The following is an 18,231-nucleotide window of genomic DNA, read 5'->3' on the forward strand; positions in this document are numbered from 1 at the left end:
TGACATTTGTTACTGCTCCTTTCGTTTTGTATTGTCGTGGTTAATTCTGTTGTTTACAATCTCATTGAGTTTTCTAGTTTGTGAGTGACAGATGCAACGTATTAGGCTCCATCTGGTAGCAGTCTAGCTGAATAGAATCAGTCAGGGCTACTGCTGGTGGTAGCAAAGCTGGTAGCATGTTGAAGATTGTTGTTATGAACAACTGAACCGTTTTTCCTTCCTAGCCATAACCAGCGGTAGCAGATTGTGTGATCTTTTTGTTTTTATTTTGTTCTCAAAATTCAACGCTAGACTAGACTAGAGTAACTGATGCCCTACTTTGTTATGGCATTATATTTTTTTTTCTTACTTGGTATTAGAATCGAACATCGACTGATCAATGGACAAGTTGGTGTCTAGTCAGTTTACAGGAAACCCGAGGATATGAATCATCACTCCATCTGTTTGCATCTTCTGGCAGATTCAGTAGAGCTACAAACATATATGCACAAATGGGCGTGATGAATCTTTCCTTCATATATACACAGCTGAGGACAATGACACTGCGATGGCCGCTGATGCAGTGTTGCTGACATGATATCTGAGGTTGGCACAGAGAAGTGTGATGCATCATCTGGTGCTGATAATGCAGTCGACAATTCTCTAGAGAGTGCCATGGCCAGTGGCTGTGTAGAACCAGAGAAGACCGGCGAGGAGGAGAAGTGCAGTGCAGATTCCGAGAAGAATGTGAGATTGGTGATGCTCGGAGTGCCTAGGAGAATGGGCAAGACAGCAGGTAGGCCTGAGGCACTTGGGTTATGGACTGATGGAAGAAAGACAATGGAATGGCCAAGTGGTGGTTATTAGTGTACATACTTGTCGTCGATGACGGAGCGAAGCCACACAACAATGATTCGCCTCTTGGAAACTGACACGTCGCATAGCAGCGGTGGTTTGTTGTGCGGACAATGTAATGTGTTTTCTTTCCTGGAGGCTGACTCTCCAGGAAACGGCTGTGCTGTTTTGAGTTCCCTCTGTTTTAGCATATTTCTTGCGGAGAAACCTTCTAGGGTTCAGCTGTGTTGTTTAAAGTGGTAGATACGGACCTGGTGAATTTTTTAAGTTAAGATGATGATGATTTTGTTGTTACTGTATCCATCCACTGTGATGATGAAATTTTTTCTTACTGCTCCTTTCGTCTTGCATTGTCATGGTTAATTCTGTGGTTTACAATCTGATTGGTTTTGTCTTGGTTTGTTAATTGTATGAAAGTTAGTACATATTATGCTCTATTAGTACATTCCCACTGGTGGCAAAGCTGAAAATGAAGATGAGTAGAATCAGTTAGGGCTGTTGCTGTTGGTGCCAAAGCTGGTAATGTCTTGAAGAATGTTGTTATGAACACCTGAACCATTCTTCCTTCCTAGCCATAACCAGCAAGTATACTGTATGATCTTTTTTGCTTCTGGTTTGTTATTAAGATCAACACTAGACTAGAGTACAGTATAGAGTAGGTATGCATAACTGATGCCCTACTTTCTTCTGGCATTAATATATTTTTCGTATTTAGTATCAGAATCAAAACATCGACTGATCAATGGACACATTGTTGTCTATTCAGTTTACAGGAAACCAGAAGATATGAATCATCACTCCATTTGTTTACATGTTCTGATGTTCTAGCAGATTCAGAAGAGGTGCAAACAAATATACACAAATGGGCGAGATGCATCTTCATATTTACACTGCTGAGGAGAATGATATTTAGATTTTTTTTTTTGCGAGAAGAGAATAATATTTAGATGGCCGCTGGTGCTGACAATACATTTGAGGATGGCACGGAGAAGGGTGATGCATCCTCTGGTGCTGATGATGCAGCCGACAAGTCTCTAGAGAATGGCATGGCAGTGGCAATTAGAGCCAGAGAAGAGCAGCAAGGAGGAGAGGTGCAGGTTCCGAGAAGAATGCGGAGATTGGTGATCTCGGAGTGCCCAGGACAATGGCTAAGACAGCAGGCAGGCCTGATGCACCTAGGCTATCAGCTGATGGAACAAAGATAGACAATCGAATGAGGAAGTGGTTGCTATTACTGTACATACTTGCCGCCACCGATGCAGTGAAGCCACGTGACAGTCATTCACCTTTTGGAAACCGACACTACGCATAACAGCTGTGGTCTGTCGCACGTGTAATATGTTTCCTTTCCTGGAGTCTGACTCTCCAGGAAACGGTTGGTGTGCTGTTTTGTGTTGCCTCTGATTTTGTATATTTTTTGAAGAAACCTTCTAGTGTTTTAGCTGTGTTGCTTAAAGTGGTAGATACAGAACTGGTGAATTCTGTATGTTAAGATGATAATATTATGTTGTTACTACTACCCGTCCATTGTGATGACGAAATTTGTTACTGCTCATTTGGTCTTGCATTGTATTGGTTAATTATGTGGTTTACAATATGATTGGTTTTGTATCGGTTGGTACACTGTATGACAGATGCTACATATTATGCTCCATCTAGTACATTGACGCTGGTGGTCACTGTCATCTTTCTGTTGGGTGTATTTGTTATAATTTCTTTTCATATGTTGAAGATTTATGTTATGAACACATGAACCATTATTCCTTCCTAGACATGACCAGCAGTAGCATACTGTCTGATCTTTCTGTTCCTCTTTTGTTCTCAAGAATCAACACTAGACTAGACTAGGTGGTGATGAGTCCAACTCAGCTGTAGTAAAAACACAATTAATTAAACTTTTTTTATTTTACTTCTTTTTCTTATGTCGAGACAATTAATATTGTTCTTTATGTACACAGCTGTTCCTCACTTTCTCCTTGGCTGTTGAAGCGCTATATTCATTTATGCAGGATGAATCGGAGCACAAGTAAAGCATCGATTTTGGTATGTTCACAAATGAGTCTGTCCCAATCGTTTTATGTGTTGGTTCTTGATTGTGTTTATCTTGGGAGGGTGAAAATAATGACCTGATATGGAAACTGGTCATGTTATGCAAATACGGTTACTGTGATGCATTATGCTGTATTTATTAGTATGCTATGTGTTAAGTTGGTCCAGTTCATCATTGTGGATAGCTGAATTCTATTCTCAAGGTGAAATATCATTACCGGTCAATGTTCTTAAAAAAACCACGATTGCATCTATACTTTGGAGTCAACAAAAAGTGATTATCTGCTGTCCAACTTCTGTGACCTGTTACATTATTTCCTGAGAAACTAAGAATTGTTTGGTGATCTTTTATTTCCATGCATCCACAACCTTTTCTTTCTTCACTCATGACCTATCAATCTGTTTGTTGTCCAAATATTTTTCCTCTTAAAAATATGTTTCAGGCATTACCTCATTGTCTGTGCTGTCAAACCTTTTGCTCAATTTACTACTCCTTCTTGCATTGTCATGGTTAATTCTGCGGCATTCAATCAGATTGATTTTGTCTCGTTTTGTGAATTGTATGACAGATACTACATATTATGCTCCATCTAGTAGTATGATAGGGCATATGAGAGGGTAACGTGTGCATTAGTTGGAGTAACATGGTAGTATGGAACTAGACAATGACCAAAAAGTTTGGGTTCTACTATAATTTTACCTTTCCGTTGTTGCCTCACTAAGGATTAACGAATGCATGTGTTACTATCACCAAGTGACCAACAATGATGATCTCATATCTTTTAAGGTAGCATGTTTGATATTCAACATCTTGTCATAGAAGCAAATGCAATACCATGTTTATCTGAAATCTAGTTTGTGGAGTTTTATTTTACTAGAGAAGCATTAATGAGATGTGTAATATCATCGCAACCATAGGACGTGATGTCCATATGAATACTTATCACACACGTAGTGAAGTTATATCAATACTATGACTTTCTTGATCCTATTTGATTTCATCGTATTTATAAGAGAGTAGACAAGTGAACCCATGAACCCCGATCTATTTCTAATCATAAGAAATACCTTTTACTTGCATTTACATAGCTTTACAATTTCAACACTGAACTAATCATAAAATACAAATTAAAACATTATATTTTCTGCATTTAGTTCTTTCATATAAACTACACAACTACCATTACCATACCACTTTACTTTTGCATAACATATAGATTACCGTTCATATTGCATTTACTGTATTTATTTTGCTGCATATTTACTTTGTTTACTTTACTATTATATTTGTGTTCAATTCTAATACGAAAATCTTGTGCTTAAAAACCACTTGTTGAAGTTTGGGACGCAGGGCAACACTGCTCTGTTTTGTAGGTTGTTGGAAGAGGAAAGAAGAAAAAAAAATTCTTACTAGAGTTTTCCTAAGAGTTCGATATAAACCCTCAAGTCACCCTTGTGGGGAAGAAGCTCTTGCTACATCACTTTGCCCTTGGAGTGCCAACAATTAGTATCCTAGTGAATCTGGTGTCATCAATAATCGATTGTATTAACATTTTTCCAAATTGATAAATCTCAAGGTTTCTAAAAAACGAACAAAATCATTGCACTGAGAGATAGAAAGAGATTATGTCCAAAACCATATGGTGCTTTTGGCTATTATATTTTTGGAAATGGTGGTGTGAACAACCCCGAAAGCAGAAATCAAAAACAAATTGTTGTTTTGACTATCGTTGACACACGTAGAATCTAGCTTGAACAAAAGGACACCACAGTTGACAAGGGATGTCGATGAGTACCCATTGTCCACGTACCCAGCGGGTAAAAATCCATTAGAAGAACGAGTATGGGATAAATAATTACCCATGGGTATGTAAAAAAGCAAAATAGCGTACCCATCGGGTAGAGCGGGTACAAGTATGCGATCACCCATGAACCCACCTATTCATCCAAAATTTGACAAAGAAAGACTATGTAATATTCTAACGTGCTTAATATTTTCCCAATCACGCATTCATGTAGTTAAGTCAAACCTCAAACATGATAGCTTAGGCCCCTCGTTAGGATCACTTTACCTTCCATCCCGTGACTACAGTAGTCCATATCTTCTTTACGTGATCACATCCTGATGTGTTGTTATTTATGAGCAAGTGTTGTTTTTTAGATATGTTGTTGTTCATAAGTATGTATTGGTTTGTATAATGTGCTATTGTTTATGAACTATGGTTATATGTTGTTGGCTAAGACTTTTTTTTGCTTAATTTGATGTGTTGTAAAATTGGTATTTTTACTCTCGGGTACCTAATTACCCTGACGGGTGACTAGTATAGAAAAAACTTATACCCATTGATGATGGATATGGGTATAGGTGACGGAAAAGATCTAAGAGGATAGATATGGATATGGATTGGCTTTATCCGTGCTAATACCTTGAGGATGCCATCCCTACCATTGACCACGTGGCTGACCTCTGGAATGGGAAGTTCAGTTACTAAGAAATTAGTTGGCTCTTTTTGGGGCGGATAGGGCCCGGGTAGGTCACTGAGAGGAGTAGCTGCTTGTACCATGGAGTGGGCGGCTAGGCCTTTTGTAATTCGATTTGTAGATTCTTTTTTCTCAATCTTACTGAAATGACAATTTTCGTGAAAAAAGATTGGTTTATTTTCTGCTCCAGGGAGGTAAATGCCTTCATATAAAAGAAAGATATTTTACTATCTAAAAGGATGTTATAAGTTTATCTAAATTTAGATGTATCGAATTTAAACAAAAATGTAGGGAGTACTATTTGAGTGGTTAAATGAACATTTTCCGACAGCAATGGAAACACAATATCATCACTCGTGTTTCTCGGCAGACACAAACTGCTAATGGTACAGTCTAGTACAATATTTCTCGCGTTTCATGGTTTTTTAATTTTTAATAAAGAGGTTCAGTCCGAGAGTGGCTGTAGGGATGCCGGTTACATGTAGCCCTTAATTTTAAAATATTTAAAAATCATATTTTAATGTTTAAAAAAATCTAGAAATAATTAGAAATAGCTAATGATGTATACTACAAATATGTAAAATCTCAATACGAACTATTTTGTATTCTAGGTTACACAAAAGAACTATAATATATGTCAAAGAGGTTCACATTGAGATTTTGCATGTATTTAGTACTTCCTCCGTTTTAAAATAAGTGTCGCAACTTTATCTAGATTTGGATGTACCTACAAATAAATATGTATCGATACATCCATATCTAGATAAAATGGCCACACTTATTTTAGAACAGAGGTAGCACACATCATTGGCTACCTCTAGAATTTTATTTTAATTTTAAAAAACTTTAAAATATGAATTATGAGTATTTGAAAATAAAGGGCTATAAGTAGCCCAGACTCCGTTTTGAGTTTCGGGGTTAGGACCTGTTTTTCTACTACTGTAGAAGTACCTTGATATTGGAATACCACAGTTTCAAAACCATGGTATTTTTACAATAAAATACCAAACATATTTAAAACTATGTTATTATTTTTAGGAACTGTGGTATCTTTAAAATGCGGAGAAAAATCTGAGCTGACAAACAAGCCCCTGGTATAACTTTTAACTAAAAATTTAAAACCACAACACTTATTTTGGATTAGAGGGAGTATATTATATCTAGCAATCCAGCAGATAGTACTGCTGCTTATTCATTTGGATTGTCTTTCCCATATGAAAAATCTTGCTGTACTTTGAATAAGGAAAAAGAAACCCTGTGGCGCAAAAAAGTGTCTGTTTTTCAGTGTACAGAGAACCGCGGACTCTTTCCTAGTGCTAACAAGTTTCCAAAGTAGGGTGAAGCTACTGCACCGAGACATCCAATATTTCTCTGTCGCAACTCAACTGCTTCTGCGGCCGGTTTCCGGAACAGGCAGTTGGTCGATCGATGTCATCTTCTGCGTCTCCCGTGAGAAATGAACCTTGTTTGTGGGTTCAGCTTAACCCTGAAGGTGCGCCTGACTGGCTGTGGTGGCACGGGAAACCTTCGGGCTTGGATTCTGAACTAGCACCAGCAACGGTTGCGAAGAACAGCACGAGTCGGCATACGGAGTCCTCTGCAGTGTGGCGAGGTGTTAGATTTGAATGCGGTAATTCTGGGATCAAAAACGTGTTATAATTATAAAAACGTGAATGACTGAATCTTGTAGTTGTGCTGTGCCTACCACTCCGACATGCCATTGATCTGAGACGAGGCCTCTGAAATCTGCTGCATCCATTTCCTGTGTTGGCACAGCATGACACATTTCAGTCTACCTTTTGAGACCATAAGGATACAAGAAGCTAGAGAAATCTAGTAAGGAGCTAAGTTACTAGGGAGATGCAAGTACAGAACACCCGATCGAACATACCACGCTGTAAATGGGGGGCATAGCGATCTCCCAGTTTGATTTCATCAGGGGCATGACCGGCAGATGGAGTGATGCTTCAGGGATCCTGAAGTTCCACCTGAAATTGAGCAACATTCAGCTCAAAGGTAGCGTTTCACTTGCTTTTAACGACTCCATGCAGAGATAATTTATACTCACCCAATGTACATGAAGATGCAGAACTGAACCCACTCACGGACCAACACGCGGAACCAGTAGTTATCTGGCGTATCATCAGCTCTCATGTACACCTGAAAATCACAAATAGGAATCTTAGAATTAGTGAGCATTGCGGTACCAAGCTGATGTTACTGTAAGAGAATGCCGCGCAGTCCATACCATGATGAATGCCACTGCTGCCACCTGCATTGCACCCTGAAATCTCCTGAAGAGTAGAAGAGAATGAGCTGAGCAACATGAATGGATGCCTTAGGAGAGTAAACTCGGTGAAGAGTTATAAGGAATGCATACTTGAACATTGTGTACTTTGTGCTCAGTGTTCCATGGAGTGAATGGATGTCTTCCTCCTCTACAAAATTCAGCTGCTCACGCAGAACCAGCAGGCATTGCGACGTCCGGCGGAATATGATGTAAAACGACGCGAAGTAGTTGATCAGAAGAAAACCCTGTTGCAAGATATAAGAACCCTTAATTAGATAGCTAATTCTTGTAAAACAGTGAATTCCTCTTATAGTACAAATAGGATGTTGCAATATCACAAAGGAAGATAAATGCCCTATGCAAAAAAAGAAACGAAAAAAAGAAAAAAATGGCTATGCCTTACTGTGAAGTAAGGGACTGCTGCTTTGTAACCGATGAGGCTGAGGTAGAGTAGGCACCCGAGACCAGCAGTTGTGCGTCTCTCCCTGATTGAGAGTCGCTCGTACATGATGCAGTAGCCGTGCGAGATGAGCATGAAGGAGACGAAGGAGGCGGTCTGGAAGAGGATCCCCGTCACATACACGCCGAACGACATCCACAGCGAGCATGTCTGAAGGTTGACACACGAGTACCTGCGCGAAAGAGACATAAATTCAGTCCTTGCTTCCTCTGCAACTTCAGGGATTGTTTAAATTTTTTTGAGGGATAAAAATTGACTGAACATACTGAAAGGCATCACCAAACTACTCTCTTCTTAAAGAACAACGACAAATACATAAGGCATCAGACTGCTCACCAGAAGAGAAATGAGAGTGCCATTTGCAGAGCCTTGATCAAGGGGACCAAGGCCAGGATCCACTGGAGGTTATTAGCCTGTGGTGATGAGAAATAGAATTCTATAGTTTAGTAACAATCAAAGTAATATTAAATCACCGCCAATTCCAATCAGGCTTTCAAAACGGAGTTTTACTTTGAAAAAAATTGAATTCTGCTTAACATTTACACAATTTGAGAAAGAAGAAAAATAGTCTCAAGTTAACCGGTAGGATTTGACAGACCTGGAAGTGACGGTTCCTCCAAGAGCTGAAGGCCCATGAGAGCCCCGACGCCGCCCATATCGCCAGGAACCCGAGGTAGAGCGACGGGAGAGGCTGGTAGGCGCTGCTCAACGCCGGAAGAGAGGAAGACGACGACGCCTCTTGCATCTTCTTCTTCTTCTTCCTACCCAGCAACCGACCAACTCCTTCTCCTCGCAATGCACAGAACGGGAAGAAATGATCCTGGCGACGACGGGAAAGCAGGTTCGATCACGAGTGGCTTAGTGTTGACGGAGTAGCAGTGTGCATATACATACATAAATAGAGAGGGATTAGATTTGATCTTCTCATGGCGGTATTGGGTTTGGCGTCTGAGAGGGGGGAGTGCGTACGTGCGGCCCCCTTTTTTTCTCACCAGAAGCGTTATGGGGTGTAGGAGTGGTTAGGGTTGGTTGCTTATTGGAGGGAAAAAATACTAAAGGCAACGGCTCTATTCGTGCCACGGATTAGTGAAAACAACGGTCTAATTGAACTGAATTGAATTGTACAAACCATGGCTAATTACTATTCTCCTTGTTTTGTTCCTCTGACCCAAGGGCAACCATTTATGTTATAAGCACCTTAATTATTGTTTCGGATAAAGACAGTAATTAAGTATGTACTGCACACAACTTCAGATGTCACACGAGATCGTAATAGTTGGTAGAACTATATACCACGATCCACGATCGATGTACCGAAGAACACGCGGGCCTGCATATATAGGAGACGAAGAAGAAAGATCATGTCACGAGTTTGTAGGGCTGCAAATGCTAAAAACCCATATTCTGGAAGCAAAAAATGGTAAAGAACACGCAAGGCACGCATCAGTTGCATGGCGGTACGATACATACCTTGCCGCCGAAATTAAGAAATGCTGTAATATCGGCGGATCGTGGCCGCATATCGTGCAGGTTCTGCATAGGTTAGCCTGGGTCAACGCATAATTAACTGACAAAAATTAACATGGCTGTTTTTTTGTCTTCCAGTTCCTAGAAGGATCTGAAACAAGCTGGACACGTGGCAACATGAAGCAGATTTGAGAGCAGTTGGTGGCAGTGGCAGTCTACTGATTCCACATCGCAAGAAGGCCGGTTTGACCGGAACAGGTGCGGGAGGGGATGAAATCAAGCGTTTGAGATTTAGGTGCGAGGCTGAGAGCATTAGGTAAACCAACCCCTCCCTGTGGCGCACGATCATTGCGGCGCACGGAACCGCAACTCCGCGCGTGGCGATCCACGGCGACGAGTGACCATTTTTGCTAAGGAGATTATCCTCCGTGCACCTGGTAAACAGGCTCTGAGTGGACTGTATATTTGACTGATTCCGATGTGGATTGTGTTTAAATGCGTCACCGTGGAGTTGCATCGCTTCTATTATTCCACTTGCCATGTTTGTGATGTTGCCTCGCTAGACATTTCTTTTTAATCTTTTACTAGCAAAAGTGTCCGTGCGTTGCGACGGATCTAAAAATAAACTAAATATTTATATTTGAACTGTACCCTGATTTTGGTTGTATCATTGGTTTTGAAATTATATTTGTTTTCATCCAAATGACTTAGATGCCCCCTATACAACAATTCCGACAAAAGTATTTCAAGAACTCACCACTTAGTTTCTAATTTTCTTTACATACATCATGTGTATTCAATTACGAAATCATAGTGCAGAAAATAACTTATTAAATTACATGAAAAGACACTGAACTAATTAAATCTTGTTTAATTGTTGCATGGAAAAACCCATTCAATTATTAACAAACTCGAAACCCAAATAAGAAGATCAATGTTGCATATGATTACATGTTTTAGCCGGTCTACGTTGCATGATTATTAGGTATTGTAGCCTCGTACTTCAACAAATTTGCAGAGATGGAAATAACGCTGAAGCTATATCTTAGACACATCTACTGAAAGAACCCAAGGTACCTAGGCCTCTTGTAATGCAGCAGGTGTTTGTTCACCATAGAAAGAAATATATCAAAAACATTAGCATTTTTTCAAGTACACATAAATTCATTCCAGCAACGGCAAATTGATTCAAAGAAGAAAACCAGAGCACGGCCAATTCAAGTAGCAGCAGCAGCTCAGCTCTGTGTTTTACCAGCAGGCGGCGAGCTTGACGATGACGCGTCCTTCTTTGGCTGGACGCTCGCTGTTCAGCCTCGCGCGTCCTGTTGCAGAGCATCAGCCTCGCGCGTCCTGTTGCTAGCTATCGACCTCTCTTGGCGATTTACACAAAAATAACCCAAAAGCGGAAGAAAAGCACAGACTGACCCTCCGGCGAAACTATTTCACCAATCTAACCCTTTTGTGTGGCGCCCCTCCCACGGGCGCCACACATGCCCATGTGGCTCCCCTCCCCGCCGGCGCCACACACCCAGCCGACGTGGCCCCCTCGCCGCCGAGCCGGTGCGCCCGTCCGACGTGGCAGCATGTGTGGCGCCCTCCCAACGGCGCCACACATGCCAACTTATATCATGTTTTCGGTCGAAAACATCCGTGGGCTCCGAACGTCTGGGACTTAGCCGTTTTGCGAGGCTCGATGTGTGGCGCCGATGCCACGGGCGCCACACTAGCATGTGTGGCGCCGATGCCACGGGCGCCACACATCCACTTAAGTGTGGCGCCCGCGCCCAGCCCGACCCAGCCAGTTTCTTCTCTCTCTCTCGTTCCTCCCAGGAAACCGCCGCCGCCGCCCGAGTCCCCTTCGCCCCCCCACCAAATCGACCAAGCAATCGTCGCATCCGGCCGGCCAAGTCCTTCCTCCTCCATTCCTCAAGGTATTCCCCTTCGAATCCCTCACATTCATCCACTAATTTCATAGATCTTGCTAGATTTGCACATGAACCCTAGACATGGAAACTAGATTTGAAATAGCTATGTATGTGTTGAATGTGTATGTGTAGGAACCCTAGATATGTAGGAACCCTAGATATGTAGGAACCCTAGATGTGTTGAATGAAATTTTACATGTATGTGTTGAAATCCTTATGTATGTATGTGGTGAAAGGCAAAATTGGAGCTTAGCAAATGCATTCTATTGTCTTACATATGTCTATTATGTGCCTAGGAATGGTATGTCTTACGAAATTCATATGTGTGATGTATTTGGATATGAACTCTCATGTATGTGTGATGTATATGTGATTCAAAAGTTAGATATATTCTCATGTATTCTTGATGGAATAACTCATATTTGTTAGGAATGTATGTGATTCGAAAGTTAGATATATTCACATGTATGTGTTGCTCATATTTGGTATGAATGGCTCATAATATGTTGTATGTGTTGCTCATACATGTAGGATGGTGTGGCTTCTGGATGAAGAGTACGACAGGCAGCACCGGGCTGTTCATATGACGGAGAGGGGAACAGATCTTCACCCTTTGAAGATTCGTTACCATGGCACACCGGATATACCTTATGACGAGAGGTACACGGAGTTCATCCGGCCTACCGGTCTTATGCCGTTCATATCCCTTGTAAGCCGTGGGGGCCACACATGAACCCTCGGCACTCACCGCCCTTGTCGACCGGTGGAGGCCGGAGACTCACACCTTCCACTTGAGGGCCGGCGAGATGGCCCCTACTCGGCAGGATGTTTCCATGATCCTTGCACTACCTATTCGGGGCGAGCCACCGTGTATGAACACAGCTTCCGATGGGTGGCGCCAGCAGATGGTGGGGCTTATTGGCGAGGCTCCTCCGCCGCCGTGAAAATCCAAAGGAGAGAGTTCCCGCCGGCGCGTCTTTCACTTGGATCGGAACTAACTTTGCGGAATGCCCCATAGAGGCCGACGAGGACACTCGGAGGACGTACGCCCGCGTGTACTTATGGTACATGATTTCCAGGACTCTCTTTCCCGACGGTGGGGGTAAGCTGGCCCATTGGTGTTGGCTGAAGGCGCTTACGGTGTTGGACGCCCGGTGGAGTTGGGGAACAAGCGGCACTTGCCTACCTCTACCGGCAGGTGATGATTTGTTCTATGTACTATTTTCCTATAGTAGTGCGCTACACAAAGTAGTAACCAAATATCTTATGTACGCAGTTGGACGAAGCTTGTCGCAGGACTCGGGAGCAAGACGGGTAGCGGCGGTATTGGTGGATGCATGCTCCTACTTTCCGTATGGAGCCGGGACCGCCTATCGCTTGGGCGTCCCGTGGTACTCAACGAGACGCCATGGCCTCATTTCCCTCACTTTCCCGATCGGGAGCCCACTTGGGCATACCTTTGGGACAATGTCTCGGAGATGACGAGCGATCCAATGATCATGTACAGAGCAAGTACACTCGCGGAGTTGGACACTCTTACCGCCGAGCAGGTAACCGATCACCGCGGAGTTGCAATCCTAGTTTTGATTGATTCTACTCGGCATCTACTAAATAATTGTATGCTGCAGGTGGAATGGGAGCCATATGGTAGCTACTACCGTATTGGCGCGGCGATGACCGACCTAAACCCCAAGTGCACGGAGAGAGGCGCAGCTCCGGCGTATGCGCTGCCCACTCATATGCATGTGGCTTGTTGAACACCACCAGCCGCAAAGAGTGATGAGACAAGTTTGGGCTGTATCGGGAGTGCCCACCAATGTGGCAAGACACGGACAAGGCGCTTCACTGTGTAAACTTCGGAATCATGCGATGGAAGATTCTTGATAGAAGAGGTACAAACTAACTTGTTGATTCTTGCAGGCTTGATAGGCAGCGGCAGAGGAAGATCACAAATTGGCCAGTCCATCATAGCGGCCACATCACAGCGTTCCAACACCGCTTGGAAGCGGCACGGAATGCCGGCCCCGAGCGGATTGTGCCTCACGACTTCACCGCTTTCAACAACTACCTCGAGTGGTTCCATCGAACACGCGTATCGAGTTAGTGAAGCGCGCGTATCGTGAAGAGATCTTGGACGACCCCATCCAGCTTCGATGAGGTTGGGCAAAGCCAAGCACGACACTTTTGCTCGCAGAGGGAGATCGACTTCTATTGCTTCCGAGCTGAACTTCGTGGTAATGGATTCTCTCACTAACTAGTACATCATCTAGATTGCCATGTGCTCGCTTAAATTGTGTATGCTATGTTTGTCACAGCGGGAGGAGATCCGAAAACAACTCGAGGAGTGCGAGGTTGTGTGGGAGCAGAGCCACACGTATGAAAAGCTCCGTCGGACCGTTGCGGAATTTCGTTAAGGTATGATCACCAACTTTGAATGTACGCAATTATGTTCTGGTGGCTTTGTAACCGTGAGTTCCATGACGCAGAACACTGCACGAAAGATGCGGCGGTTAGCGAACTTGCTAGGTTGCCGCGAAGGCGAAATCCCTACATCCTCCTCTTCCGAAGAACATGTATGGACTATTTTGTTGCTGTGAAACATGTTCTTACTAATTTCAACTTTTGTAATCTCATGTGTTCATGTTTGTGCAGATTCCTCCCGAGGACGACCTAATTCCGAGTCAAGGCGTACTTCCGAAGCGTACCTCCAAGCAACGGTCAGCTTACCAGCTGAAGCCAAGGGGCAAGGCTCCAAACCGGTACACTCCGGAAGATTATGTCAACCGAGGAAAGAAGGTTGTCACTGAGGAGGATGACGGGCCGCCGCGGAGATCAGCTATGTCGAGGATGAGGAACGACGAGCCGTTCTCTTCAGAGGAGGAGGAGGAGGAGGAGGAGGAGGAGGAGGAGCAGGAGCAGCAGCAGGAGCAGCAGCAGGAGCAGCCAAGGCAGCGGACGAAGAGGATGGCCGTCCGGAAGCAGCCCGTGAGGACGACACGTCGAGGACGACACTAGGATGTGCTCCGTGTTGTTGTGAACTATATCTTCATAAGTATCGATTTGTGAACCCTATGTCATTTCGAACCATGGTCTGTAATGCTACTTGTTGTTTGAATCTACGTGCTACAATGTGACCTATGAAGTGTTATATGTGTATGTCATGAAATTTCTACTTGTTGTGTCCAATATTGTACTCGTAACTCGTTGGAGTTTGGTAGGATTTTTCATGTTTTCAACACAAGTCCATGTGTGGCGCCCTTCCCACCGGCGCCACAAGTGCTAGTGTGGCGCCCGTGGCATCGGCGCCACACATGCCAACTTATATGAACCATTGGGTCCAAAACATACCGTGGGACAAATCTTCTGGACTTAGCCGTTTTCGCGAGGCTCTATGTGTGGCGCCCGTGGCATCGGCGCCACACAAGCTAGTGTGGCGCCCGTGTCATCGGCGCCACACATCGAGCCTCGCAAAACGGCTAAGTCCCGGAGGAATTGTCTCACAAGTATGTTTTGGGGGATTACAAGTGCATGTGTGGCGCCGTTGGGAGGGCGCCACACATGCTGCCACGTCGGATGGGCGCACCAGCTCGCCGTCGATGGCGCCACGTCGGCCGGGCCGGTGGCGCCGGCGAGGGGAGCCACATGGGCATGTGTGGCGCCCGTGGGAGGGGCGCCACACAAAAGGGTTAGATTGGTGAAATAGTTTCGCCGGAGGGTTAGTCTGTGCTTTTCTTCCACTTTTGGGTTATTTTTGTGTAAATCGCCACCTCTCTTGGTCTAGCAGCTATAGGCCTCCCTGAACTCTGGGTTATTTTCTATCTCAAAAAAAAAAAGCTCGGAGTTGTTTCATGCACATCTTCTTTCTGCTTTCAACCCCATGGTGTGATCCCCATCTGAATAATTTGCAACCGATGCCACAATTATTTGACCAAGTTCCAAATAACAAAGTACTACTAGAACACAAGCACTGTACTTTCGCTTGCAGCTCAGCATTTTTTTTTTCCACAAAATCCGTTTTACACAAAAAAACATCATCCGTTAGCGCAAAGGTGCCAAGCGGGTGAGGCCAGCGGTGGAATTCCACGTCTGGTGCTCCAACTGCGCATTGGACACGGTCGAAGCGCTAGGCGGATCTCAGTATCCAGATGCGTCACTTCCCCATCTACTCCAAGTTTCCAACTGTGCAGGCCATCAGCGATTCAGGGATTCCCCCGATTTAATATCCGTGCGGGATGGGGAAGGAGGCGACATATGTGTAAAGGTTCATGCACTAGCCACTTGAACCAAAAGTTCGAACTGATGGAAAGGGCTAGGCAATCTACTTATACACTTCAACAATATCGACCAGGATGGAGGGCAGCGTCGGGGCAAACCGGCAAGGTCGAGCTTGCCCCGTTTGTCGCCATTGTTCTCCACTTCGTACCTGGGGAGTAGATGCGGTGAGGGCGACCTCGCGCGGCATGGGGGGTAGATCAGTAGATGCGGGGAAGACGGCCCTCGCCGGCGTGGTGTCGGCCATCGGGTCGCTCATGTAGTCCTTGCCTTGTTCAAGGAGATTCCAAGCAAAAGAAAATCAGGGGTAAGATTCAGAATCGGTACTGCATGACCTACATCCACTGCGAACCAACGACTCGAGGACTGGCGCTTTTGCAACGGTATCGACGGCTATTTTATAGACGATGGATGGATGAGGCAGGAGAAGCATAGCAACGCGTCTACCCAGCGGTTTCCAAAGGACGCACGAAGGCGTGGTCGAAACAACATCGGTGTCCCATAACATAGAAACGTGTAGCGACGGACGAAGCAACCGAGGGCAAGGACGACAAAACCATACGAACGGACGACCAAACCTTTTTTTGCTTTATTATCAGGTACAGATAGTGCACTTTAACCTTGTATGGACTATGGAGTATTACATTGCAAGACTTTGTTGAATAAATTAATAAGCTTTGAGGTTTTTCGTAAGTGGAGATGGAAGTAGATTGCTCGGAGGTTGTCAACCTTTGGAACTCACACGCAGTTTCTCGGTCAGTAGTAGCGCCAATTCTGTAAGAAATCAAAAGGTTTGTCTCGACTTTCAATTGCTTTGTTATTTAGCACGTGAAAAGAGTAGCCAATGTGCCAGCTCATCTGTGTGCCAAGTTGGTTTGCATGCAGGAGGAGATGAATGGATCTGATACCTAGTTTCCTCACGACCAGCTTTTTCCGCCTGGCTGTGTCGAGTCTGGTCTCTGCAAATTCTGTTTCTTTCTAGTTCTGCGTGTTGGGTGCCCCGAGCTTCTTCTTCTGCCATTCCCCCCGCATGCTCCCGAGTTTCTGCCGTTGGCTTGATTCTTCGGTGATGTCCTTCGCTGGTCTGCTTCGTCGTCTCCATCGATGGCGGTACCTGCGCGTTAATGGACCGGCCCAAAAAGCGAACCACGCTGCCCGCTAATGGGCGGGGAATAGGTTTTCCGATTGGGCACCCCAGCCAGACCACTCTTTCTGGCGGCCTTGTACTCCCCTTGGGCTGGCCCATCTCATCATTCCACGTTCGACGGCGGGGTCCTGGCGCGAAGGCTAGAGGGCGGCGATCCCTATTCTCCGCTCAACGAGGGAGCGAGCGGTCGCTCCGCTCAGAGCGGGATAGGGTTGGGCCGGCCCATTAGCGACGGAATTCGTTTTCCTTCGTATTTTTGCTTCACTTTTCTAATTTTCTACCGATTTTTCATTTGGTTCTGCTGGTGTTTTCCCTCCAGTTTTTTGGTTTGGCCGATTGGTTTTTTTTTTCTGAAATTTCCAAAATTTGAACTTTTTCGTATTTGAATGTTTTTTAAGTTTGAACATTTTTAGATTTGACCTTTTTTTAATTTGAACTTTTTTAAGTTTAAACAATTTTTATTTTGAACATTTTTCGTGTTTGAACAATTTTCAGATTTTTTCTGTTCGGTTTTCTTCTGAGGTTTTTCCATCTTTCTTATTTTCTCTACTTTCTTTTTCGCAATATGAACAATTTCAAAACTAAACAATTTTGAAATCTAAACAAATTTCAAGTTGAATATTTATAAAATTTGAACTTTTTCGAAGCTGAACAATTTTGAAATTAGAACTTTTCTTAATCTGAACATTTTTCTAGTTTGAACTTTTTTTGAATTTGAACATTTTTCAAATCTGAATTTTTTTGTAGTTTAAACATTTTCGAATTTGAACTTTTCAAAATCTGAACAATTTTTTATTTGAACATTTATTTAAAATTAAAATATTTTTCAAAATAAACACACCAGACAAGGATTTGCATCCAGCGATCCGAGTGCTGAACTACCAGAGCTCAATGCTCATGCGACCAGGGACGTAGGTGGGCCGGCCCATCGTCGTTCGGCACAACAGATTCCCTAACCGGACCCGATCTAAACCTCCGCTTAAAGTGATGGATAGGAGCTCCTCTCGAGGGCTCACCCCACTTCTCGCGGCCGCCTTCGCTACCGCCAGGCACCTCGCCCCCACATCCCAGCCGGCGCCGCCGCCTCGCGGACCCCAACGCTTGCCTCCTCTCCGCAGACGAGAACGAGGAGGGCATCATCCTCGAGTCCCTCGACCATGCGCGCGATGCTATCCTGGAGTGCGCGGCCGCTGTGGCTAGCAAGGGTAGCAGCGCATCGCCGGAGGACGGGGCGCTGCGGGCTGTGGCCAGGGAGGTCGCCGGCTGGCTCGGGGTCCTGGCCCGGGACGCCATTCGGGACCTTAGC

At 44.4% G+C, this 18,231-nt stretch overlaps 1 protein-coding gene across 1 annotated transcript; it reads right to left on the reverse strand.

Annotated features, from left to right (window-relative positions):
• Positions 1–6,844: 6,844 nt before the first annotated feature.
• LOC124663348 lies at positions 6,845–8,859 on the reverse strand. The gene is made up of 9 exons (XM_047201063.1): positions 8,713–8,859; positions 8,451–8,527; positions 8,058–8,286; positions 7,745–7,899; positions 7,613–7,658; positions 7,433–7,524; positions 7,256–7,352; positions 7,070–7,126; positions 6,845–6,961 (listed from the first exon to the last, which is right to left on the reverse strand). Exons 1-9 carry the CDS (start codon positions 8,857–8,859, stop codon positions 6,845–6,847), a joined length of 1,017 nt encoding a protein of 338 aa, XP_047057019.1.
• Positions 8,860–18,231: the final 9,372 nt, after the last annotated feature.

The sequence above is a fragment of the Lolium rigidum genome, chromosome 6, assembly GCF_022539505.1.
Source record: "Lolium rigidum isolate FL_2022 chromosome 6, APGP_CSIRO_Lrig_0.1, whole genome shotgun sequence".
Classification (NCBI taxonomy): domain Eukaryota; kingdom Viridiplantae; phylum Streptophyta; class Magnoliopsida; order Poales; family Poaceae; genus Lolium; species Lolium rigidum.

What these genes read in the sequence shown, in the direction of transcription:
- LOC124663348 (XM_047201063.1), bottom strand. Translation starts at nt 8,859, where the DNA reads ATGCAAGAGGCGTCGTCGTCTTCCTCTCTTCCGGCGTTGAGCAGCGCC. An exon ending in ACAAAGTACACAATGTTCAA is followed by an intron (nt 7,659 to 7,744) that starts GTATGCATTCCT and finishes TCTACTCTTCAG; the next exon opens with GAGATTTCAGGGTGCAATGC. An exon ending in TGCATCTTCATGTACATTGG is followed by an intron (nt 7,353 to 7,432) that starts GTGAGTATAAAT and finishes GCTCAATTTCAG; the next exon opens with GTGGAACTTCAGGATCCCTG.